This window comes from Trypanosoma melophagium (genome assembly GCF_022059095.1).
Source record: "Trypanosoma melophagium isolate St. Kilda chromosome Unknown ctg20segment0, whole genome shotgun sequence".
NCBI classification, from domain to species: domain Eukaryota; phylum Euglenozoa; class Kinetoplastea; order Trypanosomatida; family Trypanosomatidae; genus Trypanosoma; species Trypanosoma melophagium.
In genome coordinates this window covers 1-24994 of record NW_027125150.1, presented here as the reverse complement: position 1 = coordinate 24994, position 24994 = coordinate 1, and the positions used below count along the sequence as shown (strand labels likewise).

General features: G+C 39.3%; 15 protein-coding genes across 15 annotated transcripts; all 15 read left to right on the top strand.

Moving 5' to 3' along the window:
• Nucleotides 1-172: 172 nt before the first annotated feature.
• Nucleotides 173-2014, top strand: LSM04_006670 (Mini-chromosome maintenance complex-binding protein; the record flags this gene model as incomplete). The annotated part of the gene is made up of 1 exon (XM_067331230.1): nucleotides 173-2014. One exon carries the CDS (start codon nucleotides 173-175, stop codon nucleotides 2012-2014), a length of 1842 nt encoding a protein of 613 aa, XP_067192198.1.
• Nucleotides 2015-2318: 304 nt separating this feature from the next.
• LSM04_006072 (Phosphoribosyltransferase domain) lies at nucleotides 2319-3026 on the top strand (the record flags this gene model as incomplete). The annotated part of the gene is made up of 1 exon (XM_067331229.1): nucleotides 2319-3026. The coding sequence occupies one exon, from the start codon at nucleotides 2319-2321 to the stop codon at nucleotides 3024-3026; it is 708 nt and encodes a 235-aa protein (XP_067192181.1).
• A 1422-nt stretch (nucleotides 3027-4448) lies between these two features.
• Nucleotides 4449-5129, top strand: LSM04_007783 (Phosphoribosyltransferase domain; the record flags this gene model as incomplete). The annotated part of the gene is made up of 1 exon (XM_067331228.1): nucleotides 4449-5129. The coding sequence occupies one exon, from the start codon at nucleotides 4449-4451 to the stop codon at nucleotides 5127-5129; it is 681 nt and encodes a 226-aa protein (XP_067192233.1).
• An 856-nt stretch (nucleotides 5130-5985) lies between these two features.
• LSM04_002697 (uncharacterized protein) lies at nucleotides 5986-6690 on the top strand (the record flags this gene model as incomplete). Its single annotated transcript, XM_067331227.1, has 1 exon — nucleotides 5986-6690. One exon carries the CDS (start codon nucleotides 5986-5988, stop codon nucleotides 6688-6690), a length of 705 nt encoding a protein of 234 aa, XP_067192113.1.
• A 294-nt stretch (nucleotides 6691-6984) lies between these two features.
• On the top strand, nucleotides 6985-7992 carry LSM04_000869 (uncharacterized protein; the record flags this gene model as incomplete). Its single annotated transcript, XM_067331226.1, has 1 exon — nucleotides 6985-7992. The coding sequence occupies one exon, from the start codon at nucleotides 6985-6987 to the stop codon at nucleotides 7990-7992; it is 1008 nt and encodes a 335-aa protein (XP_067192068.1).
• Nucleotides 7993-8479: 487 nt separating this feature from the next.
• Nucleotides 8480-8761, top strand: LSM04_008692 (uncharacterized protein; the record flags this gene model as incomplete). The annotated part of the gene is made up of 1 exon (XM_067331225.1): nucleotides 8480-8761. One exon carries the CDS (start codon nucleotides 8480-8482, stop codon nucleotides 8759-8761), a length of 282 nt encoding a protein of 93 aa, XP_067192250.1.
• A 311-nt stretch (nucleotides 8762-9072) lies between these two features.
• Nucleotides 9073-9840, top strand: LSM04_002755 (uncharacterized protein; the record flags this gene model as incomplete). Its single annotated transcript, XM_067331224.1, has 1 exon — nucleotides 9073-9840. The coding sequence occupies one exon, from the start codon at nucleotides 9073-9075 to the stop codon at nucleotides 9838-9840; it is 768 nt and encodes a 255-aa protein (XP_067192116.1).
• Nucleotides 9841-10075: 235 nt separating this feature from the next.
• Nucleotides 10076-11224, top strand: LSM04_007075 (uncharacterized protein; the record flags this gene model as incomplete). The annotated part of the gene is made up of 1 exon (XM_067331223.1): nucleotides 10076-11224. One exon carries the CDS (start codon nucleotides 10076-10078, stop codon nucleotides 11222-11224), a length of 1149 nt encoding a protein of 382 aa, XP_067192212.1.
• A 227-nt stretch (nucleotides 11225-11451) lies between these two features.
• LSM04_001207 (FYVE zinc finger) lies at nucleotides 11452-12384 on the top strand (the record flags this gene model as incomplete). The annotated part of the gene is made up of 1 exon (XM_067331222.1): nucleotides 11452-12384. One exon carries the CDS (start codon nucleotides 11452-11454, stop codon nucleotides 12382-12384), a length of 933 nt encoding a protein of 310 aa, XP_067192083.1.
• Nucleotides 12385-13101: 717 nt separating this feature from the next.
• On the top strand, nucleotides 13102-14019 carry LSM04_007741 (uncharacterized protein; the record flags this gene model as incomplete). The annotated part of the gene is made up of 1 exon (XM_067331220.1): nucleotides 13102-14019. One exon carries the CDS (start codon nucleotides 13102-13104, stop codon nucleotides 14017-14019), a length of 918 nt encoding a protein of 305 aa, XP_067192229.1.
• A 265-nt stretch (nucleotides 14020-14284) lies between these two features.
• Nucleotides 14285-15169, top strand: LSM04_005534 (Protein kinase domain; the record flags this gene model as incomplete). The annotated part of the gene is made up of 1 exon (XM_067331219.1): nucleotides 14285-15169. One exon carries the CDS (start codon nucleotides 14285-14287, stop codon nucleotides 15167-15169), a length of 885 nt encoding a protein of 294 aa, XP_067192175.1.
• Nucleotides 15170-15364: 195 nt separating this feature from the next.
• LSM04_003841 (Glycine cleavage system P protein) lies at nucleotides 15365-18274 on the top strand (the record flags this gene model as incomplete). The annotated part of the gene is made up of 1 exon (XM_067331218.1): nucleotides 15365-18274. One exon carries the CDS (start codon nucleotides 15365-15367, stop codon nucleotides 18272-18274), a length of 2910 nt encoding a protein of 969 aa, XP_067192140.1.
• A 1931-nt stretch (nucleotides 18275-20205) lies between these two features.
• Nucleotides 20206-20433, top strand: LSM04_005294 (uncharacterized protein; the record flags this gene model as incomplete). Its single annotated transcript, XM_067331217.1, has 1 exon — nucleotides 20206-20433. The coding sequence occupies one exon, from the start codon at nucleotides 20206-20208 to the stop codon at nucleotides 20431-20433; it is 228 nt and encodes a 75-aa protein (XP_067192165.1).
• A 17-nt stretch (nucleotides 20434-20450) lies between these two features.
• LSM04_005724 (Sialidase) lies at nucleotides 20451-22166 on the top strand (the record flags this gene model as incomplete). The annotated part of the gene is made up of 2 exons (XM_067331216.1): nucleotides 20451-20902; nucleotides 21368-22166. 2 exons carry the CDS (start codon nucleotides 20451-20453, stop codon nucleotides 22164-22166), a joined length of 1251 nt encoding a protein of 416 aa, XP_067192179.1.
• Nucleotides 22167-24772: 2606 nt separating this feature from the next.
• LSM04_008457 (uncharacterized protein) lies at nucleotides 24773-24988 on the top strand (the record flags this gene model as incomplete). The annotated part of the gene is made up of 1 exon (XM_067331215.1): nucleotides 24773-24988. A coding segment is annotated over one exon (216 nt), but the record flags the coding sequence as incomplete, so codon positions are not given.
• Nucleotides 24989-24994: the final 6 nt, after the last annotated feature.

Sequence of the window (24994 nt, the reverse complement as noted above, 5' to 3'; positions counted from 1 at the left end):
TTTGCATTCAACACCGTAAATATCACGATGATAAAAAAATGATACGGTGGTAACCAATAGAAATCAAGTGCGTCCATTATGCATCTCCTATTTATTTCTCTCACTCTTACCCTCACTTTTTTTTCTTGTACTTTAAAAGTGGCTTGCCGTTCCGTGGCCTCTGCTGTGGGATATGGATCGAGTGGGCAGCGAGACGGCGATGCGTGAATTACTGCGCGAGAAGAGTGACGAGTTTGGTGATGTGGCGGCTGCCCTCCGCTTCGTGCACGAACTTCTTCCGGAGATTCTCCAGCGTCCACCTCCTGACATCTTCCCAACACCCACACCAACACTTAATAACACTAGCAATGGTAGTAATAATAATACTAGTGGTGGAAGTAGTAGTAGTAGTAGTAATAATAATAATGGTAATATTACCAGTACAGGTTTCACTGGTCTCCGCCGTTGCCGTGGGATGTTGCAGGAGGTGGAGCCGGCCGTCTCGCTTTATCGTGCTTCTCCCACTGACTTCTTCGGCGTTCAACACACAGACGACGTGACGTTGCTGGAAGCCACACGTTATTATGTTATTCCGGTTCCAGGGAATGCACACTTTTACAATCAGCAGGACGGTGAAGCGGAAGATAGGGCCGCGACGTATCAGCAACAAGTTGAGGTGGAGATTGCTTCAATAGACCGTAAACGACGAGGTCGCTCACCGGAAGGACGCTTGTGTGATAATCCCAATCAACCACTTGAAAAACAAGACATTCCCATAGAGCGTGGTACAAGAATACGTCGTGAAGAGACATCATCCCATGAGGGTAATGAACATAATTTAGAGGTGGGTATACCACTATACCAGCAGCTAAACTTGCCACATCCACCACTTAGTACTACTCTTCACACTGCATGTATTGTTACTGTTATTCATCATAGTGGAAGTGAAAGAGAACAGCTTAAATTAAATGACGTAGTTGATTTTTTTGGTTTCGTAGAAGACAATTCGAATTCTTTCTGCATGCATAGTACTACTGAAATGGATGAATTTGAAAATTTTGGCACGTGGCATGCAGAGGTTCTTCCTCCTGCATTACTCTCCCGTATGATATGCATGTCCTGGCGGCATGTTTACAGTACCCCAGAACGTCCTATAGTTCCTCCTTATTTTGAGAACAAACGTCCTTTTGTGGTGCAGTATTTTTCTAACACAATTTGTCAAGGTGATGTTTTGCTAGCGGAGTATATTCTCCTGCATCTTTGTGCGCGTGTTATCACGCATGAAAGTGCCACTCCTATTGGAGATGTACCCCTTCGTGTAGAGGGAGATAGTATTAACCCAGAACAATGGTCCATGTGGATGCGAACTGTAGTACCTGTGGGTGAGGTATTGCTTGGTGAGAAGCAACTATTAAACTCTAAAATTCGCATCGCTCCGAAACAGGACCATAATGCCAATATTCTACGTACCGGTATGTTACAATTGGCTAATGGAACACATGTCACACTGGACTGTCACGCTATTTCAAAAGCAACTAATGCTGTACATGAGGGTATTTTTGCTGTTATGCACAGACAAGTACTACCACTGGAATATCCATATCAGACGCATGATTTACCTATTGATCTTAACTTTCTTGCGCTCTCTACAAATCCTGCGGAGAATGATGTTGGGTTTTTGCGCCTTGCTGTCTCTGTGCGATGGCAACCAGAGAATTTAATGGATGCGGCAACTACTTCTGCACTTAAGCCAGATGAAGTGCGAGAATATTTAGGTCAAGTGCGATGTGTATGCCGAAGATTTGACACTGGAGACGTATGCAATTCACGTCGTCTCGCAGACAGACTTGTTAGTTTCGCCGAACAAGAACCACGATGGAACAATCGTGATTCATTTATTCACAATAATTCCTTCTCCATGGCTGCTTCCCTGATGCGTGCCTGTGCAGCAAGTTTTGGGCGAGAGCTAATTAACGATAAAGATGTTGAACACGTTCTTTCTTTAGAAAGAAGACGTGTCGCTCGCACTGAGTAAACAAGAAAGATAACAAGAACGAAAAGAAAAGGATAAGGAGAGGTATACTAATGCAATATAGTTCTTATTACTCGAAATGGAGAGAGGGTGCAATCATTGCGCTGGATGCATTTCTTTCTCACTTGACTTTCTACTTTTTTTTTTTCCATCCTCGTGTGTGTGTGCGTGTGTATCTATATATTTAGGGTGCTTGTGTGAGTAATCATTTATGATGAGGGAAAAAAATTATTGTTTCTCTTCTTCGTTCTCTTGGACAGATATTTTTTTTGTCTTCTTGTTAAGGATCATTTCTTCGTTTCTGTAAATGGCTGTTGTTGAAGTCTCTCCATACAACTTCGTCCTCTCGCCAAATTCACCTTTATATGCGCAGATTAAAGAAGCTTACAGGTGGTATTCGGCAAAGTTTTCTCCTCGCGATATTCCTCGTTTTGCAGATGTTGGTAGTATTACGGAAAACCCACTGGTGATGCGTTCAATACGCGATTTCCTTGTGCAACGATACAAAAGTTTCCCACAACCTCCCACACATATTTTGGGATTTGATGCGCGTGGATTTCTTTTTGGACCTATGATTGCAGTTGAAATGGGAGTACCTTTTGTGCTTATGCGAAAAGCTAACAAAAATGCCGGTGTTCTCATTAGGAGTGAGCCGTACGAAAAAGAGTATAAGGAGAAGGAGCCAGAAGTCATGACCATTCGTCTTGGAAGTATTGATAAGAACTCACGTGTTGTTCTGGTGGACGATGTACTCGCGACTGGAGGAACTGCCCTTTCTGGTCTTCAGCTTGCTGAGGCAAGTGGCGCTACTGTTCTTGAAGTGGTTTCACTCCTTCGACTTTCATTTTTAAAGGGAGTGGAGTTGTCACATTCTTACCGCGATGGTCGATACAGTAGGATTCCATTTTTTTCATTCGTTGATGAGAATTCGCTAACGGATGCGAATTGTGGGGATCCGTCAAACTACACTGGTGAACGTGTGATAAGCTACAATGAGGCATTGAGTAAACTGTGATTGTGGATACATATATATATATATATATATATATATATATATATTTTTTTTCTTCCATTTGATCGAAGGTACAAGTGGAAAAAGATACCTTATAAAGTAAAAAAAAAGGCATATATTAAACAAATGCGAAGATAAAAAATAGGTTGAACCATCGATTTTTGTGTTTCTACTTTGAGTTTTTCTTGCGCGTCAAAAGAATGATATATATATATATATATATATATTACTATTATTATTACTATTATCATTATTATTATTATTGTTATTTTTATTTTTATTTTATTTTTATCCCTTTCTCTTTTTCGTATTTGACTCAGGTTAGTTGTGGTGGAGGTGGCGGTGATGATGTGAAATGGAATAAAAAAAAAAGAGGGAATTATATCTGGTCTTTTGAACATGTGGCTCGACATACCCAAGTAGTTACGGGGTTTGACTTGAAATCAAATGCGATCTCGCGCGCAGGTTCGAGCCCTGCTGTCGACGGTTTTCAAAACAATACCTGATATTAGGCAGATCTTCTTGTCATGGTCCTGGAGTTCAGTAAAGACCCGTACTATCGAGGGAGAAATCAACTGACAGGTTTTTCATAAAATCTGTATTAATGAGAATATGACTGTTTTGCTATTCTTGCTGCGACAGAAGTGTTGCAGTGTCAAAGTTTAATTAATATTGTCGATAACAAGTGATGGTTAAAGTTAACGAACGTTTCAGTGAAAAAAATAAAGAGGAACCCAGCGCTATTCGTCATGCAACATGGGTGAGAAAAAGGACCGTGACAAGGTTCAATGTGGAGTATAGCAGGAGTTCTAAATTCATCTTGGCCTCTCCTCCTTATCCATTCACGGCAGAAACTTCCACGATGGACAGAGGGGAACCCGCAATAACAAGAGACCTTCAGCTACTAGTAGGTCCGACGTGAAACCGTCAGTGTTTGTGTGAGTACATCAGGTCTCACATCGTCCATTTATGTTACAACACGAATATCAACCCATTTTGCAGAAGACGAATGAAAGAAAAAAAGACCTTCAAATGAATAGATTTTAATTTGTTCTTCCCTCTACAAAACGATAGTGGGCGTTTGTTCTGCGGTGATAAACCTGCAAATGCAATTTTTTTTTCTTTTAGGGTGGATCCCCCCAGTGGCCTTTGTTTCCTTTCCCCCATATATTTCCCCTTAAAATGGGAAAATAATAAAGATGGGATTTTTTAAAATACATTGTTGTGAATGGTTTGAGGTGTTCTACTATTTCTTGAAGTTGTTTTCCTTTATTATTTGTATTTCTTATTTTCTTTGACTGGTTTTTGGTACGGGTTAATGAAGGACATCCTTATGTTTTTCTCTGTTTTGTATTGGTGTTTAATTGAATTTTTTTTCCCTTTCTTTTCTTTTTCTGTATTTCTTTGGCGTGATAGACAGTTACAATGACATTTTCTCAATGTGCACCCAATCATTTTGTGCTTGATGAGTCCCATCCTCTATCAAGAGAGCTATATGCGAATGTTTTCAGCGAGATTGCGCCCTCGACTGAGCGAAATGTCACTCGTCTTTTTGACGTGAGCAGTGTAACGGAGAAACCCATATTATTTCGAAAAGTAATTCAATGTCTCGCGCAGCGCTACCGCTCTATGGATGAAGCCGGCCCTACACACGTTCTTGCTGTGGAGTCTCGTGGATACCTTATTGGCGCCCCGCTGGCGGTGGAACTTGGCCTTCCACTTGTACTTGTGCGAGAGACAAAGCGATTCCCATCCTCATTTGTCCGTGAAAGCCAGCGAATGAAGGTACTACCACCCTCTCAGTCGATCCGTCATGGCAGTATTGATAGCAACGCGCGTCTGTTAGTGGTGGATGACTTTGTTGGTGCTGGCCGCACGGTGATATCTGCGCTGCGCCTTGCCGATATCGTTGGGGCGAAGGTGGTGGAAGTGGCGGCGGTGTGCGACGCGGTGGGACTCGATGGCGTTACATCCATTCATGCAGCCGATAACGGGGCCTTCCGCACTACGCCTATTTTGACCCTCATGCGATTCCGCGCTGATCGACATATGTTGCAGGAGCAGATGATGGTCTACAACCCACGACTCACAGTTAGCAAAATTTAATGGAGGGAAGAGAGAGAGAGAGTAGTGGAATGGTTTATTATTGTTATTATTATTATTATTATTATTATTATTATTATTATTATTAGGTACAACGGAGGGAAAATGTACTTGAGTTGTATAAGAGAAAATGAACTAATGGTATGATTGTAGGGATGGAGGACAAACGTTGGCTTGTCTTTCTTACTCTTATTCTCACACTTACCCTGATCCTCTCTCTCGCTTGTTTTTTTCTGCTTTATTTATTCCTTGGCTCCCTCTTTTGTCATCATTTCCTTTTTCTTATTTTATTTTTGAAAGTTCAATCACCGCTGTGGCTGCGCTGTAATTAATTAAATAAGGCAGAAGACCGACGTTGAAACGAAGGAAAGAAAAGTTAGAGGAATATAAAAAAAAAAAAAAAACGGGGGTTTCAACACCTTTTCTCTTTTTTTTTTCTATTGGTATTCTGAACGAAGAAGTTTGGAAATACCCTCTTTTTATATGACTTGATAGAACGTTACTTTTTCTGTGTGTCTGTAGTATTTTGAGATTATCTGCAGAATTATTAGCGACGGAAAGGAGAGGGTGAGATTAGGTGGAGCTGGGTGTTACGCGCGTGAAGGAAGCATAATATGCAATGGTGTGTATATATGTTGAGGTATTTCTTCATTTGTATGTAAAATCCTGCAGTATAATATATTATTCTCATTTGTCTTGTTAAAGTTTTTTTTGTGTTGCTTTTCTTTGGTCTTCAAAAAAATTTTTTTATTCTTGTTTTCTTTCTTTTCTTTTCTTTTCTTTTTTTGATTATTTACTTTCATTTTCTCTACTTTAACTGATGTTGTTTAATAAGTGCAAAAAAGTAGTCCTTTTTCCGATGGCAACTCATACGTTGGGAAGCAATGCTTCAATTTTTTTCGCGATGACTCTTACAAGTGACCAGACGCTTTTTCTTCTTTATCATAAAGATAGCTACGCTGATAATTCTGTAATGCTGCGCAGCTCAAAGCCCATGGTAATGAGAGATGTGTTTTTAACCAAATCCTCTTCTTTTTTTCCTAATCCACTTTCGTGTGTATACGTTCACAAGACTTCTGATGCGTTCTTGAATACATGTGCATCATGGTTGCTGGTTAAACCCATTGTGGATGTTATTGGGTGGAAAAACGGTTTGCTACTCTACGCAGGAGCAGGGTTTTTTAGTAGTTTTGCTTATCTATTCAGTGCTCAACTAAGTAGTACCAAGATAAATACGCGTTTCGACTGCGCCGCCACCTCAAATGGTGCATTCGCAAGTTTTGCGGCGCTTAGTCTTGCTATGCCGAAGTGCTATATCCCTGCTTCTAAGCGTGTACCTGTGAGTTGTCTTGGTATTCCTTATCTTATCAAATGCACTTATGATGAATATATTGGTCCTAAGTTCGTGGAAAAAAGGGAACCTAACGCAATAGAGTTGCGAAATTGGGGTTTTGTTGGGGGAATCTTTTTCGCAATGATATTTTCCTCTTTAGTTTTAAGGACAAGAACAGACCTTGGTAGAATGAAAATATTTTGGAGCAATATAAACAAGGTCCCCTCGTAATACATTGTAATATACATGTACATATATTCTTATCTAGACATTTCTTAAATATAGTTTACGTAGAACTTTGAAAGGGCTAGTTATATTGGTCTGCTCTTTATTATCTTATTTTGTTTTTCTTCGTCTTTATTTTTTTTTCCCCTTCTCTGTTAGGTTTATTTTTGAGGTTTATTTATTTTTTTGGGGGGGTTTATACTTTTTGTTTTATTGCTTTTTACGCAAAAGTGCGTTTTTTATTTATTGTTATTTTCTTTGGATTGTCATTGCTTTGTTGTGTTGTCTTACATCATTGCAATGTTTCCTAACCCTCTTCTCACAACGCAGCACTCAGTTGTCTTATTTGTCAATCATGAACTATGTGAAGGGATTTATTTCTCTCGTGGAGACAATCCAGCTTCTGACGTAGTGATGGATGTACATCTTAAAACGACTGCCATACGTCGTAAGGCGCGTCGCTATAATGGGCTTTATGAACTACAATTTGTGATGCATCTTCAAGAAGATAGTTTTGGCGAAAATGAAAGAGGACGAATGGTTGCACACGTTTTATTACCACCTTCTGAGTCACACTACCTTGGACCATTATTGTCTTCCATATATCCCGTGACATCAGCTTTCTTGGTGGATGATGTGCCAGAGGCCATACAACTGCGTTTCTCTCTTGACACTGCTGTTCCTGTTGGTGTGGAGGCTGCGTGGCCAGCGGAGGTACTTCTCGTGAATCACGTAATGGCTATTCTTGACAATGATGATTTTTGTGGTTCACTTGCTTCTTCACATGTCCAAAATCTTGTACGAGAATTACCATTTTATGCAAGTGGTATGAGACGTTTTAAAAACTGGTCAGATTTTGTTCGTTTCTTTTCGTCACATTATTATTCATGGCAAGTTGTGCAATACTCAAATGAGTTGCATCAACAACTTGGTTTCAGCAAATTAATGCTAGCAGGGGAACTTCGGTTAGTCTCTAAAGACTTTATAAATTCATATATGAATGCTGATAAGGCAAGAGATTTGGTTCGTTTTGAGGCCTTTGTGGAATTTCAGCAATTGTTGCTCTCTTTGGCAGGACCCCCTGATTCTTCTAAACGTAATCCTAGACTTAACAGCGATGCCTTTAAGGTTCTGGGTGAATCACGTAGCTTTCGAACGTTAAACACAGTAAACTATATTCGCATTCTCAAGGTTATAGCGCTTGACCCCAAGCGATACGTTCTCTTTGATCGACTTCATCCTATTCGAATAGACTGGAAATGCTCTGATGAGACAACACCTGGTATTGCAGACATGATCCCAGTATGAGTTAAAGAGAGTAAGATAAAATCTGATACACACAGACACAAATCATCACTATCTGCAAATTTAATCTTTATTTATGCATATAATGTGCAATATATGTCTTTATATATATATATATATATATATATATATATATATATATATATATATATGTTTTTTTTCTAGAAGTGCATATGTGCTTCTTGTTGCGTAGATACGTATATGTGTTACTTGGTTTTCTGGGTATTATTACCCTTTTTACTCTTTAAATGTATTTTTTTTTTCTGTATTTCTTATGTGTGAATTCTTATTCTGCTTTTTTTGGTGGGAACTGGGAAGAATGTACTGTTCTCAGAGAATACTAATAACTCACCGTTTATATGGTCCATGCTTATCCCTGTATCTATACGTTTGTATTTTATTTTCTCTTCATTTTATTATTATTATTATTATTATTTATTGTTCCCTTAAAAAAAAAGGATAAAATAGTTTTGTTGGGAGTTTTGAAAGAATGCCAGGTAGAAGAGGGAAGCAGCGCGTAAAGCGGAAGAAGTCCAGGCGGCAGAAGCCTTCCGAAATGGAGCGTGTTCTCGTGGATAGCATTCATGGTCGCCGGCGGAAGGAACGTGAAATACTCAAAAATCACATTCCACCACAAGTAAAGGTGAAGACGAATAAGGTGGCCCTTAGCTCTGCCCTTCCCATGTTTAATGAACTGCCTCTAACAACCGGGACAAGTGGGACAAGTGCATCTACAAAGAAGAAAAAAACAACTTCTACTTCTTCTTGCTAAGCCCAACCACATTTAAACGTGACGCATCTGTTTTCTTTTTTTCATAACTTGTGCAGCTGTTCACAAAGTAGTAAAAACGTAAAATTATATTTGAGACTAAACTCAACGAAAAGGGATATAAAAATAATAGATGCGATATTCTAAGAGGATAATTAATAATAATAATAATAATAATAATAATAATTATTATTATTATTGCTATTTTTATTTACTGTTGTTTTTTTTCTTTTACTGCTTTCTCAAATACTTCTTTTTTTCGTTTTTTGCTCCGTATGTTTTTTGTCTTTCATAAAGTGCATGCCTTGTGACGTATGGCTGATGTAGCACTTGACATTGGAAGTCGTCTGACAAAGGTGTACTTTGCAGGGGATCGGGCTGGAAAACGGATCTTTGAAACACCGAAAGGTGTTCAGATACTTAAGGAGCGTTTGAACCCAGGAACATCCATGGAGGAACTGGATTCTTTCTTACTTGTTTTAAGTTGTGCTTCAAGATTCATGGGGACACAAAAAAATGTTAAGTTGCTGGTAAGCGCTGATGAAAATCCCATATTTTCGCAATATGTGCTGCGATGGCTTACCTCCACTACATTTCAGGGACATTGCAGTATTGTGGATCAACATTCTTGGATGTTAAACCTTTACGGGTCATTGGAGAATGGGTGTGTGGTTGACATTGGAAACCAGGCTACCCGTGTAGTTCCAGTAATGTTTGGTACACCTGTTGTGGAGGCCATTACTATTGGAAGTGGTATACAACAACTTTTTCTACAAGCTGCAGAAGAGGCAGTTGATTTACAAGAGACCCTTTTGAATTCAACGTATTTTAAGTTGCATATTCCATCACCTGCAGTGGCTGATTGGATTATGATGCTTATTGAGGAGTCTGTGCTTCTCTGTAACCCACATACACAGCGCTCATTCGTGTGTAAAGTGTTCCTGATAACAGGTGGTGGAGTAGCATCTGATTGGTTAGTTAAGGCACTACGATCTAACATTATAAAGAATTGGCCTAGTTCACGTGTATTGTTTGTTAGTGATTCTGCTCCAATGTTATGGATGGCTGGTCACGGATTTTGACACTCTCGTTTTATTGTATATGTTTTCCTGTTGTTCTCGGTGTTGTTGTAACAAGGAGTTTCGTCTTTGCTATTTTTTTCTTATTTTTGATATCCTCCTACTAACTATGTTTTATTCTTTTTGAACTGTTTCCTTTTTCAGGCATCTTTTTTTTTCGTTTTATATTCCATATCACTGTAATGATCCCTTATTACCTTTTTTTCTTCTCTTATCTGTACTGGAGAAAGTCATAGGTATGAGTAGCAGTTTAGATGAAGCTGTGGTAAATGATTATGATACCTTTGATAATGGAGAACTTGTGAGGCGTACGAGTTTCCTCCACAAAATTTCTCAGCAGGAGATGATTGAAAAACAGCAGCGAGTTAAAACCGTTCTTCGCAAAGGAATAGCACCGCCAACGTCTGAAGAACTTGAGTCGATTATTCAACGTCGGGCGAAGTTCACGAGTACAAAACAACTTCAAAAACATATGGAGGGTACAGAGAGACGTAAAGCAGAATGGAGGAGTTTTGTGACTTGTAGACCACATATTCGCGACGTGGGAGCACCAGTGCAGGTTAAAGTGGAAACAACAGGTTTAGAGGGGCGTGCAGTTATTTTATCACCATTGCTTGCATTATTTAGAATGCTTCTATGCGATAATCGTGCAAAGAGACGACTGACGAAACTTCGCACAAGACGATCGGCCCAAGTAGGTGATTCATCTGCACTAAACAGTCGTCAAGAGGGTTTGCTTGAGGCTGTCAGTGTTGTGGAGGAACGTCTGACTGTTACCCCTGCCCATTCCAACCGACTTTCCCCAATACCAAATTTGTTTTTAATGACATCTTCCTTTGAGGTGAATCCCTTACGTAATCCATTTGTTTTTCTCTCCAAGGAGTACCACATGGAACGACTCCCTGAGTTTGCACTTAATCTCTCCAAAGCAGCTAGTAAAGAGTACGCTACCTACATTAAAACTGATTATAGTGAACCCTCTGCAGTGATTCTTGCGGATTTTGTACAGCCATTTCTCATGTTGGAAACCTTTGATGTTTCTAAGCGATCTCATGACACTGTTCATAGAGAAAATCTTGTGCTGGGGTATGAGTCTTTTGGCACTATACCAACGTCGCAGCGTACATTTATTGGTGGAGGAAAAATGGAAGCTATGCGTAATACAGATTATACTACTGGGAGTCATTTACTGCCACAAGAGTCATCTTATACTGGTCTGCCTTTGAAGTTAAACGGACCATTAGCGGATGATTCAATGAGTGAAAGTGACACCGACGAGGTTTCAGTGACATATAATGCAGATATTTCTTGGTTACCTCAGCTCTCCATACAAAGGATGGGAAATGAAAAGGAACCTCCGAAAGCTTTGGATGGGACGCCATTATAAGTAGTGAGAATCATTTTATGTAAAAAAAAAGAAGGAACTAAGGAAAGGAAAGGAGAGAGTATAAGAGAGAAACTTTATTTTAATTGTGTCTAAAGAAAATAAAAGTACTAGTGGGGGTTTTGCTTGCTTATATTTCTTTTGCATGTTTGTTTGTTTTTTTTCCTTTTTTCTTCTCTTCTTGTATGTAATATATTAACATTAAACAAAAAAAGATTTTCGCACAGCACATGTTTACCAGGCGTTCCGTGTTGGGCGAATGGAAGTCTGATGGAAAGATTTTTTCATGTGAAAAATGTGACATAACATTTTCCTTTAGTTGTAGACGTCACCACTGTCGTTACTGCGGAGGCATTTTCTGCGCTTCCTGCTCCAAAATCTTTGTGCAACTACCTCAACTAGCGACAAAAAAACCGCAACGTATTTGTGGCACGTGCCATTCAATACTTTCAACGCCATTGTTAAATGAACTAGCAAAATCCCAAAAGCAGTCAAAGATGAATACAGAGTCTCTTGAATATAATTTACATGGTATCAGTGATGAGGTTTCTCATTTAACATACTCTACTGAAACTGTCGCAAATTCTACAAAATTAGTTGTGGTAGAGAGTGGTAATAGGGAAGAAGCTTACTATAATGAATATTGTGATACTGACACTACGTCTAGTAGTGAGGATGTTTCCGCTGCTATTGCTGGTGTATATTCGTCAGTTGATGATGGACAATGTACTACGAGTATTTCGTTTATAACATCTTTACAAGAAAATCTTAGAAACTCTGAAGACTCAGATGTTGCGAATGTCCTTTTATTTGTGTCACCAACGAGGTATCAAGTCATTTGTATTACGGTATCTGAGGAAGAGAGCATGATAATGCTTGCGAGACGTCTAGTGGATTTCTACCTTCGACTGGAGAGGGGACCTTTTAAGAGTTTTACAGATGTTGACCGAGATATTTTATTAGAAAAGCTCAAGTTTTTCAGCGAGACAATTGTGATTGACGATAACACTGATGCCATTGATGTGCTGTCTCAGTGTAAACATCTGGTCCTTTCTACACTCTCTCCTTTAGAAATGATGAAAGCCAGGGATGAAGCTCCCATTCGGTATTTCTTTTGTACTGAGCATGGTGTCGAGAGTAGTGTAGATTGTATGGAGCAGTAGTATTATAATGATATCACTACTTCTGGTACTATTCTTGTTAATTCTCATCATGGGATACTAATACTATATATATATATATATATATATATATATATATATATATATAGTATTAGGGTTAGTATTAATTTGCGTGTGTCTTTTCATATGAATTGTGTTTTCTCACTTCTTTGCTTATATTGGTCGACAAAGCCGTTGTTCTTGATTAACGAATAAATTTTCTGTGTTACTTGCCGGTGTTGCTCTTGTACTGCCTTTTTTTTTCTTTAGCTCTTTTCCGTCAGTGTTTTTCAGACGCCCTTAGGTCTCCCTTGACTTTTTTCTTTATTGCTATTATTATTATTATTATTATTATTATTATTATTATTATTTTCTTCTTACAATTTCTCGTGCGGGTCATATTGTCAGGGCTGCCGCGTTGCCTTTGCTCTCGCATAGCGAAATGTAGAGAATGAAATTTCTCCTTTAATATTGCGTGTGTCGTATTACTTTAACCTTTCCATGAGTGAAATACTGATTACTTTGCCCAACCTACAGTGTTGTAGAAAAGGAGAAAGGAAAAGAGAACAAATAAATGGACTCTAGCTAAGAAGTCGATTTTTGGAAAAGATATTTCACTTGAGCTTGCTATCTCTCTCTTTCTCGCTCTGTTTATTCTTTCTTTCTCTCATCTCAATTACCAAAACAAAAAAAAGTGGATATTTAATTTGATAAAAAGAAATGGACGTTTCTCGATTTTTAAAGGAATTCAAAAAGGCGCGCAAGGAGACTAATAAATATGATAGTATTTCTTACGACAAGAGTACTGACGAGGCACTTGCATCAACTTCTCTCCCTGATGAATTGGCACGGCATCAAAGATTTGTTTTTCAGGAAGAAGAAGCGGAGGATAGTGATCAAGACAATGCCGATAATAATAATAATAATAATAATAATAATAATAATAATAGCATTGATGATGAAAATGTTACACCGTTCTCGCACTCGGGGGGAAAGCGCCAGAGATATGATAACATGTGGAGTCGCAAAGAAAATACGGCTCCTCTCGAAGGTTACGCAGATATACGAACGTACCAAACGAATAGCTCAATAGCACCAGTCTCTGTCTTGCCATCTAAATTGCGTAGAAGGGCCCCGATTCCTCTCTTGCCTCGTACGGTTTTAAAGAGAAGCTCAAGTGCCGTTACAGATGCGCTACGTAGTGAACTTCTAAGGAAGAAGAGTTCCCTTAGTCACTCTGCTCTTGTTGAAGAAGTGTCTGTGGAGTCTCGTGTTGCAGGTATTCCTCAATTGTGTACAACGAGTGTTAATGGAGGTGATGATACTTCAGCCGATGTGGAGGCGCTACTCATAAGTGTGGATGATCTTCTTTCCTCCAGTAACGTTGCCATGGAGCAGCATTTTCCCATAGATGTGATAAGTCATGTTAATCTCGCAACGATTAAAGAGGAAACTCAACTTGAAAGTGTGGCATCTCGAATTTCATCTGAGGTGATCCAACCAGGTAAGACAAGTCATGAGGTTCCTAAAAAGGGTAAAATAAGTATGTTCGCTCGGGCAAAACTTCTCTCAACTGAGTCGGGTGCTGAAAAAATAGCCAAGACAGAGGTTCTAGAGGCGAGAAGGTTTTCAAAGTAGCTGAGGGTCATGAATAAAAATCAAAAACAAATCAAATCAAAGTAAAGGTGTGTTTGGGAAATGGGAGAATATTCACCAAGAAAAAGGAAAAAAGGATTTTTATTTTGTTCTACTCATTACCTCTCCTACTTTATGTCATTTATGAAAATCTGCTTCATTCTTGCCTATTTTTTTCTCATTTTAGAATGGTCTTGGGGAGGGTGTATGGTAGAGTGCCGCAAAAAGGAACTAAGGTAGGATAACAAGAGGAGGAAAAGGTGCTTTTATGGATCAGTTTATCCTTGGACCTCCAATAGGAAAGGGTCGCTTTGGCGTTGTTCGTGCAGCTTTGATGAAAGAATCAGGGACACCTGTTGCGATTAAATTGATTAATCTTTCTCGACTTGATGAAGGCATTCCTCACCCTGTAGCCAGAGAACTACTTGTCGCTATGCGATTAAAGCATCCTTACATTGTTCATACACACGATGTATTACCATGTGGTTGCGCTATGGCATTGGTAATGGAACGTTGCATGACAGATTTGGGCACGATGCTATCAGGAAGAAGTGCAAGCAATCCTCTTCCCTCTCAGAATGCCAAGAAACTTTTAAGAATGTTACTTTCTGCCGTTGCGTACATGCATAAGGAAGGTATTTTACATCGTGATATAAAGCCGTATAATTGTTTTTTAACCAAGGATGGTGTTTTGCGCCTTGGTGATTTTGGTCTAAGTCGAATTTGGGATATGGATGAATCCATGACGCATGAAGTGGTATCAAGATGGTATAGAGCTCCGGAATTATTGCTTGGTCAAAGACGTTATGGACCAGAAATTGATATGTGGTCGGTAGGTTGTGTTTTTGCAGAACTTCTTCGGGGTTACGGTGGGGCTTTTTTTGCTGGAGATGGAGACATTCGACAATTATCAAAAATATTTGAGGTGTTGGGAACCCCAACGGCATCCTCCTGGCCAACTGCAGTTCATCTTCCTGACTGGGGGAAAGTTCACTTTGAAAAGAGAAATCCGCGTTCATTGAGGGGATTTTTTCCAGAAGCATCGACTTCGGCGTTGGAACTGCTTCAGAGATTGATATGTTTGGACCCTCTCAGGCGTATAAACGCCACAGAAGCACTTCATCATGCGTACTTTATGGAATACCCTACTTGAAAAAATTGCTTCAGTTGGTGAAATTTAATAATCATGAAGGGGTTATATTATATATATATATATATATATATATATGTCTGTGTATTATATAATTTTTCTACCAATGGGTATGACCATGTAAGTTATTATTAAGGTTTTTTTTTCTCTCTAATTTTTTTTTCTAAATCTCATCTACTAGGAGGGTTAGTTCTCTCAATGTACCGTTCTTTTCTTCGTAGTGCACTAACACTATCGACATTTGTTCGATGGACTGCTACAGACAGCTATATTAATCGCCATATTGGCCCAACTACAGCTGATACAATGTCTATGCTTCGCACGATTGGCAAAGAGAGCCTATCAGAGTTAATGACAGCTGCTGTTCCAGTGAATGTCTTGCGACCGCCACTAAAGGAGTCCACCGCTATGAGTGAAAAAGATGCCTTGGCGCTTTTGCGCTCTCTTGGTGCGCGTAATAAGGTACTGAAGAGTATGATTGGACAAGGATACTATGAGTCCATTACTCCACCAGTGATACTTCGAAATATTATTGAAAATCCTGGATGGTATACTCCCTACACTCCTTATCAAGCTGAGATATCTCAAGGCCGTCTGGAGTCTCTTTTAATTTTTCAGACTGTTATAATTGATTTAACAAAGATGGATATGGCTAATGCATCACTTTTGGATCAGGCCACTGCATGCTCTGAGGCAATGTATCTTGCTTTTCAACATTTTCAACGAAAACGATATACTTTTTTCGTTTCTAAAGATGTTTTTCCATCTTGTATAGAAATGGTAAAATCTAGGGCAGAACCTCTTAAAATAAAAGTTATTGTCGGAGATACAAATATGATCGATTGGGATGATTCATCACTCTTTGGAATTCTAGTACAGACTCCAGATACCATGGGAATGCTTCATGATTTTTCACCACTATTTGAAACTGCTAAAAAAAAAGGTATTATTACTTGTTGTGGAACTGATTTAATGTCTTTACTTATTCTTAAACCTCCAGGGGAAATGGGGGCAGATGTAGTTCTCGGTTCTGCACAACGTTTTGGTGTTCCTTTAGGTTATGGAGGACCTCATGCAGCCTTTTTCGCCGTGAGGGAAGAATTAAAACGATTAATTCCAGGACGTATTATTGGTGTGAGTAAAGACTCCGCTGGTGATCCATCTGTACGTATGGCAATTCAAACTAGGGAACAACACATTAAGCGTGAACGAGCAACATCCAATATTTGTACATCACAAGCTTTACTGGCAACTGTAAATGCCTTTTATGCTATTTATCACGGTCCAGAGGGTCTTAAAGAGATTGCAAATGAAATTCATACCAAGGTAAAGATTCTTTCCGTTGGAATGGAATCTGTAGGACATTCAGTAGTAAATGGGGCCTTTTTTGATACTATTACTATAAATTTAAGAGGAATAACACCAGAGGATTATGTGACACGTTGTGTAGAAAAGGGTATTAATATCTTTCTTGATTATAGTGCTGGTACAGTTTCTGTATCTGTAGACGAAGCGACAACAGGAGGACATATTGTCTCACTTTTAGAAGCTGCAGGTTTAAAATTACCCGTGATAACTGCTCTATTAAAAATTGCAGAGCAAAAAACAGCTATACCATTAGAACTCGTACGAAAATCTGTTTTTTTGAAACATTCAACTTTTCAAAAATACAAAAGTGAAATTGAGCTTATGCGGTATATTCATCGTCTACAACGAAAAGACTATGGATTAACACACGGTTGCATTCCTTTAGGATCTTGTACCATGAAACTTAATCCAGCTGCAGCTATGTTTCCATTATCTTGGTCTGAATTTACCAATGTTCATCCTCTTGCACCAATGGATCAGGCAAGAGGATATAGCGCCCTTTGTTTAGATCTTGAACATAAATTAAGAGAAATTACAGGTTTAGATGCTGTCTCACTTCAACCAAATAGTGGGGCTCAAGGTGAATACGCTGGGCTTCGCGTGATTCGGGCGTATCATCTCTCTAAGAAGGAGGGTTATCGCCATGTTTGTCTCATACCTGAAAGTGCACATGGAACCAATCCAGCTTCGGCTGTTTTGGCAGGAATGACAGTTGTCAAGGTAAACTGTCTCCCTGATGGTAGAATAGACATTAAAAACTTAGAAGCTTTATGCCAAAAACACTCAAAGGAACTTTCTTGTATTATGATAACATATCCAAGTACATATGGATTGTTTGAGAAGGATATTCTTAATATAACATCTATGGTACACTACTATGGAGGACAATGTTATATTGATGGTGCAAATTTTAATGCCATGGTTGGTTATACTGGGCCTGGGTTTATTGGAGGTGACGTCTGTCATATTAATCTTCATAAGACTTTTTCTATTCCCCATGGTGGTGGTGGACCAGGAATGGGTCCTATTGCAGTTCGTCAACATCTTGCTCCTTTTTTGCCTAATTCTGTCTTTAATCAAAAAATTGGTGGTTCACAGCCATTCGGACAAGTTTCACAGGCAGCATATGGTTCAGCATCTATTCTAACTATTTCATATATGCTTATGTTAATGCTTGGTTCAAATGGACTTAAGACATGCACTGAGTATGCTATTCTAAACGCCAACTACCTTAAAAAACGCCTTGAGAACCACTACCCAATTCTTTTCCTTGGTGAACAAGATTTTTGTGCTCATGAGTTTATTCTTGATTTACGACAGTTTAAAAAAACTGCTCATATTGAAGCTGAGGATGTTGCAAAACGACTAATGGATTATGGGTTTCACTCCCCTACTTTAGCATTTCCAGTAGCGGGAACACTTATGATTGAGCCTACAGAATCCGAATCTAAGCGAGAGCTAGATCGCTTAGCAGAGGCTCTTATTTCTATCCGTGGTGAAATTGCAGCTATTGAAAAAGGCGAACAGTGTACAAAAAATAACGTTCTAAAAAATGCACCACACACTGCAAAGTGTGTGACATCTGAAAACTGGGATAGACCATACAGTAGACAAATGGCAGCATTCCCTTCTTCTTATTCATATATTGAAAAGTACTGGCCAGCTGTAGGACGGGTCGATGGCGCTTATGGAGATCGTCATTTGATGTGCAGCTGTGCGTCTTTAGATTTCTATGAATAAAAATATAAGTAAAGAGATGTTTTTTTTTGTTGTTTGTATTTTTATATCTTTGGTGGTAGAAGTAGTAGTATTAGTAGTAGCATTGCTTTCTCTTTACCTGATTTTTGACGATCCTGTTGAAATTGCACGTTGTATCTATGCGTCTGTGTTTGTTTGTGTGTGTCTGCCTGTGAACTTGAGAAGGAAGAGCGTTCTTGGAGAGTGGGTAGTTTTTCACCCCTGGTATCAGGGCTGATAACGAACTGTTTTTTTTTTTCCTTTCTGAAAGTGTGTACGGGGTTTTTGCACTTGCTGTGTAGTTTATTTACAGAGGGCGTTTATGTGCTTTTAAACCCCTTCTTCCAGACACCCATTCCTTACAACCCTTTCTCTTTTTTATGAAGAGACCATGGTGGGTGTAATGCAATGTCCTTGTTTATTGATTACTCCGGAAAAAAAGAAAATGATTTTTTTTCTCTTTTGCATATCCCCTGCATTTCTTGGTGTTGATTTTTTCACTTTGATTGCATCATTGCTTCTTGTAACGTCATGGCAAATTATTATTTTCGCCGTGTTTTGTCTTGGCAAAGGTATATGAGCTCTCTAGCGAAAACCATCCAATCTCTGATTGTTTTTTTTCCGGTGATTTTATGCGTTTCTTTTGTCTGCAAATAGGGGTTTACTGAAGCGTTGGAGAAAAGTTTTATTATTATTATTATTATTCTGCTTTCGCTGTCTGTGTAGGGTAGAGGTTTGTATTGCTCCACTGGTGGAAAGCAAACAAATTCCATTTGGCATGGTTCCAGATCTCACAACTTTTATTATTATTATTATTATTATTATTATTATTATTATTATTATTATTATTATTATTGCTTCTCATCTCTTGAATATTGTGCCATGGATGATAGGTTGGGATAGATAATAGTGTAGTACGTTAATGCGCTCGGATGTTTGTCAACTCACCAAAAATCCTGCAGTGAGACTCTGCAACTGTATACATGGGGAAAAGTGATCTTTTTTTATTATGGTAAATTTCACAGTATGGAATCATATATTGTAGGAGAGGGTGGGAGTCATGTTATCGCCGTGTATGTATACCCTTAAATTCATAAACATGCCGATGTAACGTACGAAAACCCTAATGATTTTAATCTTTTTTTTGTTGTTACCCAGGGACGTGAACACACGGGAAACGACTGCTATTGCGACTGTGGATTGTTCAAGGGCATAAAGCGAGAGAGGGCAGAGAGATGAGATGTATACGACAGGAAGAAAAACGAAAAAAAAAAAATACCATTGGACAAAGTACAATACACTTAAAGAATATCTTGTGACGAATCACAATTTAATTTTTTTTTTCTTTCTCTCAAATGTTTTTGATACTTTATCAGTGTAGATATACATATATATCCACACGTTGCTGCTCCAAGTAATTATTTCTCATCTGGAATTCTTTTTTTTTTTTTTTGGTAGTGCACTTAGACTTGTTCACGGTGAACATCTTTGTTTACTCTCTTCTTTGTTCAGACAATTCTTTTTGCTTTCTTTTTTTTCTTAACCATTTCCAAACTTTTGTGCAATTCCAGACCGAGCTACAAACGCTACTTTGCAATTGAAAGCCTTGAAAGTAAATCACCATCAGTAACACACACACACACAAACAAGTACTTCTTGGCATTCACTACACGTATTCAATAACTTCTTTGGTCTGAAGAGAAGAAAGAGAAGCCCGTAAGAAAGAAAGAAGGACTGAGGAGAGGAATAAGGGAGAAATAAGAAGAGCAGGAGTGAAATACAACACGTACCGTTCTTTATTTGTTGTATTGCTCCTCTTGCTGGTGTGCTGTATCAGTGGGTATGCTCAGGGCAATGTTCGGCAAGAAACTGCAACCAGCCGTATTGGTGAAAGTCCTGAAGAGCTGTTCTCAGCGACGGGTTCCACTTTGCGAATGAGAGTGAAATATAATGTGTCATATAATGAATCACAAAAATTACTATTACCACGGCGATCTTCTGTGCAGCCCAAACGAGAATCACCCCGTAGATTTCGTGGCTCTCATCTTGTAGAGTTTGAAAATGGAGAACTGGTGTCAATTGACGCTGCAATTTGCTGCCCCGGGTCTGCAGACCAGGGTGAATTCATCGAATTTCTGACAAAAGTGAGGAGAGTCCCATAAGAAGTGGTTCAGCCCTTATGCGCTCGATTACAATAAAAAACTTTGGAGACTTAAGCCTTATGGTAGCTTTCGTGGAAAGCGACTGCGCAGCAGTCCCCAAAAAAGACTCACCTAAGTTTGCGTCAGAGAAAGGTGAAAAATGTACTCTGCGCATTCTGAAGGTGCAGAGTCTTAACGATGAAACTGAAAGGTACTGGTTGAGCTACACTCCTTTGAATGTTACGTTTCCTTTTATGAGTGGAACAGCAACAGTTGTGGGATTCCCTTTTGACACGACTACAGCAATTTTGAGAATGAAAAACTATGGTTTTGTGTTTCCTCTGCAATTTATTACGAAGAGTACAGAGGTCATTTCAACCGTTGTGGTCAGCAAATATGAAGATGAAGGGTGGGCTATTGGTCGACCTCTTCCTGACATGGGTACCTATAATCCCGCTCTTCTTGACTGGGAAGATGATAAGTTGATGGTGTTTGCCCAAGATACCAGCGTTTACTACAGAGTGTACGAGTCCACCGATTTGGGAAAGACATGGAAAGAGTCTACCAGTACACTCTCCCGTGTGTGGGTCAACCCCATTCCACCTCCCTCCGTTCCAAATACTGAGTATAGAAGTCCAAATAACTTTATTACCGCAACGATCGATGGAAAGGATGACATCCTTTTTGCGCAGTCTGTGGCGAACGGAACAGACAAGGAACTTCATCTGTGGCTTACTGACAACAGACATATTTATTACGTTGGTTTGATAGCTAAGGATATAAAAATCAGCACCAGCACCCTAATGTTTAACCATGACGAACTGTACTGTCTGTACTAGACTGGGGAACAGAAAGACAAGAAGAAGGTTCTTTTTGTCGATCTGAAGCCAGCGATGAAGAAGATCAAAGGGGTGTTAAAAACGTGGACTAAGCGGGACAATATGGTATCCAGGAGCCGCTGCTGTGATGATGAAGCATGTACATCTCTTGTTAACTGTCGTATTCCCACTACTGGTCTGGTGAGTTATTTGTCTGGAAGCATCGATGAGGATAAATGGAACGATGAATACCTCTGTGTGAATGCTGTTATTAAAGGTGCACCTATCAAGGCACCTTCTGGTGATTTGACGTTCATAGGTCTTGGTGAAGGAGCAATATGGCCTCTGAGCACAAGCGGGCTGGCGAACCAGTATTACTTTGCAAACTATATCTTTACTCTTGCGGCGACGGTGACTATACACGCGGTGCCTGAGGAAAGTACCCCTTTGTTGGGTGTAAGACTTAAGGTTGTGGCTCCTGCAAGTCACAGGACCAGTAGAGTTTCGCACAATAAAGGACGTAAAAGTCCTGATCCCAATATTCTTCTGGGAGTGTCGTACAACAATGACACGGCATGGGGCGCACAATACAGGAATGAGTTATATAACACCAAAATACCCCAATGGGAAGTGTGCAAAACGTATTCTGTGGTATTGACATTTAAAAACGGCAAGGGTTTTGTGCATATCATCGGTACTCGTTTAAGTGTACCATATTACTCAAAAAGAGAAGAATCCGAAGTGATATCCCACTTCTACTTTGGTGAATACAACGAAGGTGAGAGTGCGTCCAGCATGAAAAACATGGGACATGTTAAAATAACAGTAAGAGACGTTTTGCTATACAACCGCGTGCTCCTTCGGGGTGAAATTGGTACACTGAACACCAGCAGGATGGGTATTAATGTTCCACGACATCGCAATAATAGAAATTGAGAGCAGGGAACAGCGACAGGTTCTCTACAGACCCTTGCCGCCAGCAGTCCTTCAGCACTTCAGCACCTCAGCGAGCCAAGGTGAAACAGGATGCGCGGGGTGGAAGGCCAGTGAATTTGTGGAACGCTGCACAACGTGTAAGGACTCGAAGATCCAGAGCTGCTGATGACACTACTTCAGGTCCTCACATAGTAAGTGATCCGTCAGTTACTGAACCAGGACAAACTCAAGAGAATCAGTATTCCATTATCACGGAAGAGCAATCAGAGAAACATCAGTTAAACAAAAAAAAAAAAAAATGCACCCGAAGGGAGAATGCTTACAGAAACCGATGTACTGGCTCCTGACACTACACAAGGAGTAGGAACACATTTTACAGGAGGTCGATATATCAAGTACCGTCAAGAATGATAACACTCAACAAGACAGCACTACCGATGGCACTGTTCGTGTATATGGATATGGAGTGCAACTGCTGCTGTTGGGGTTATGGTATCTTGCAACAGCTTTCCCATAAATACGTGTGTGAAACCAAATGAGTATGCTTTCCTATTGGGCTTGGTTTTATCAGTAAACAAAAATTGCTATCCATAGTGTGGACCTTCTCTCTTTAATTAACTTTTTTTTCTTCTTTGTGGTAAAAAAAAAAAAACTGAGAGTTTTTTATTCTGGAAAAATTAACTATTTGCTACAATGTATGGAGTCCAGGGATTCGGATTCCTAATCTCCCTTTATTTTCCCACAAACGATGCTTAATTTGTTGACCTCACCTTTTCATAGTGCGGGTGGAGTAGAGGAGTCAATGAGCAGGACGAAGGCCGCACTGTGTGTGAATGATGTGTGAACGGATAAAAATTTGATGGGATGATATTAAATTAACATTTCTTTTTCTGTACGCTGGGAGAAAAAAACATTTTTTTACACTCAGTCTGTGTTTCTTTGTGCGATTGCCGTTCTGTAGTGACATGTAACACAAGAGTCTCTTTAATTATATTTATATTTCTCTTGTGTATGGAAGGTTTTTTAATTTGTATTTTGGTCCATTTTTTTTTTCTTCTATTATTGGGGTTATTACATCGGTATGAATAATTTTCGTTTCCTTTGCAAAGTGCTGCACACTTATGTGTCATTGTTATGATCTCAAAATAACCATTTTTTCATTCTTTGGTGTCTCTGTTGGCATGAGATTTTTCTTCCTTTTTTTTATTCTTCTTCGTATTATTATTTGCTGACTAATAATAGATGGACAAAACCTTTACATGGAAATTTGTGTGGTTTAAGCGTTGATTTTTGATTGCTGTGTTCTCTGTGGGAACTGGGTCATTCTGGTAAGGTCCTTGCTGTCTGTGCTGTGTATATTTTTCGTCACTTTGTGGTAGGGTATACAGTTGTTAACACTGAGGACTATTTTGGGGGATGGTGGAGTGTGGTGAGCACAGAGACCCGTATGCTTCTCTATTTGAAGTACCCTTTTTATTATCCTCTTTCATTGGTGTGGCCGCATTCCGTGTGTTTGTTCTTTACAGTGTTATTTAACTGTTTTGGGTATCTTTTTCCTTTCCTGTATGTGGTTTCTTTTCATGAGTAGTTGTAATGAGCAATGGAGAGTGAGGGACTGGTGGTGCTGGCTAACGATATCCTTGGTGTTGCAATCCCCTTCTTGTTCACATGGGTAATTCCTCAAACCACCACTTGCAGAGTACTTGGACTGTATAAATTTGTGTATGTGTGTGATGAAGAGAGAATGAGGTATGGAGACTTGTAGGGGTGATGCCTCTCTTACGGTGCATAGTGTGTTGCTTTGTGGTAAATACCATGGAAAGGTAGGGCAACCAACAACTCTCTCTCTCTCTATCTTGTTGTTGTGATATTTTATTTATGTTTGTGTGTGTGTGTGTGTGTGCTATAATTGTGCTCAGTTGTGAAAAGATTTTGCAGCACTGTCCACATTCGAGCTCTCTTCACATATATTTGGGTGTTCATTTGGTGTGGTTGATTTTTGTGTCTGCAGCACCTCTTGAGATCGACTTGAGGTCAATTACTCATGTATCTTATATTGGGGTTTGATTTATTTTCTATAGATGTGAGAGGTTTTTCCTTAGTGATAGTGTATCTGTGCTTGTATGTGTGTGGGCAAATCCTATGGATGCACCGATGTGTATATTCCCTTATTGTTTTGCCGCATTATACGTAAGCCACACCGACGAGTTTATTTTTTTTTAACAAATTAATAGTTATGTGACAACATTGTGATAATTAAAATCACTTAGAGAGGCACTAACAATGGATATAAAAAATAAATCATAGTAATCTAAAAAAAAATTGACAAGGTGTTGTTGTATTGATTTGAGACTCTTGTACGGCATTCATCTTGTGGGTACGACAGGGACCATTGGAGGATTATGTTTTTTTTTTATTGTTTCCCGGTTTATAGGTGCTATTAAGGATTGAGAGAGTTAATTTTTTTTATTGCTACTATAGTAGCGTCCTTCATCTGTATTTGCAGTGCAATTCACCTCTTGACTGCTTTCCGTCTTTTCCTTTCTCCACAGAATAGCCTCAAGCAAACCACCACCAAGAAGTAATCAAACAAACCAAGCAGCATAATGGAGCTGGTGAACACAGGAAGAGTACAATCAATGCAGCTGCAGTCTTGTGACGTGCAAGAAGCGTACTACGTGCGTAACGACACACACAACGTGATGCCCTCTGAGCATTCTGGGGCATCTGGAACACGGCCTCGATGGGTGAGTGAGAAGAATAGAACGACATCACTGTTGCATCAAAGGCTGTCGTTGCAACGGGTGCTGCATGTCCTTGTGGTGTTA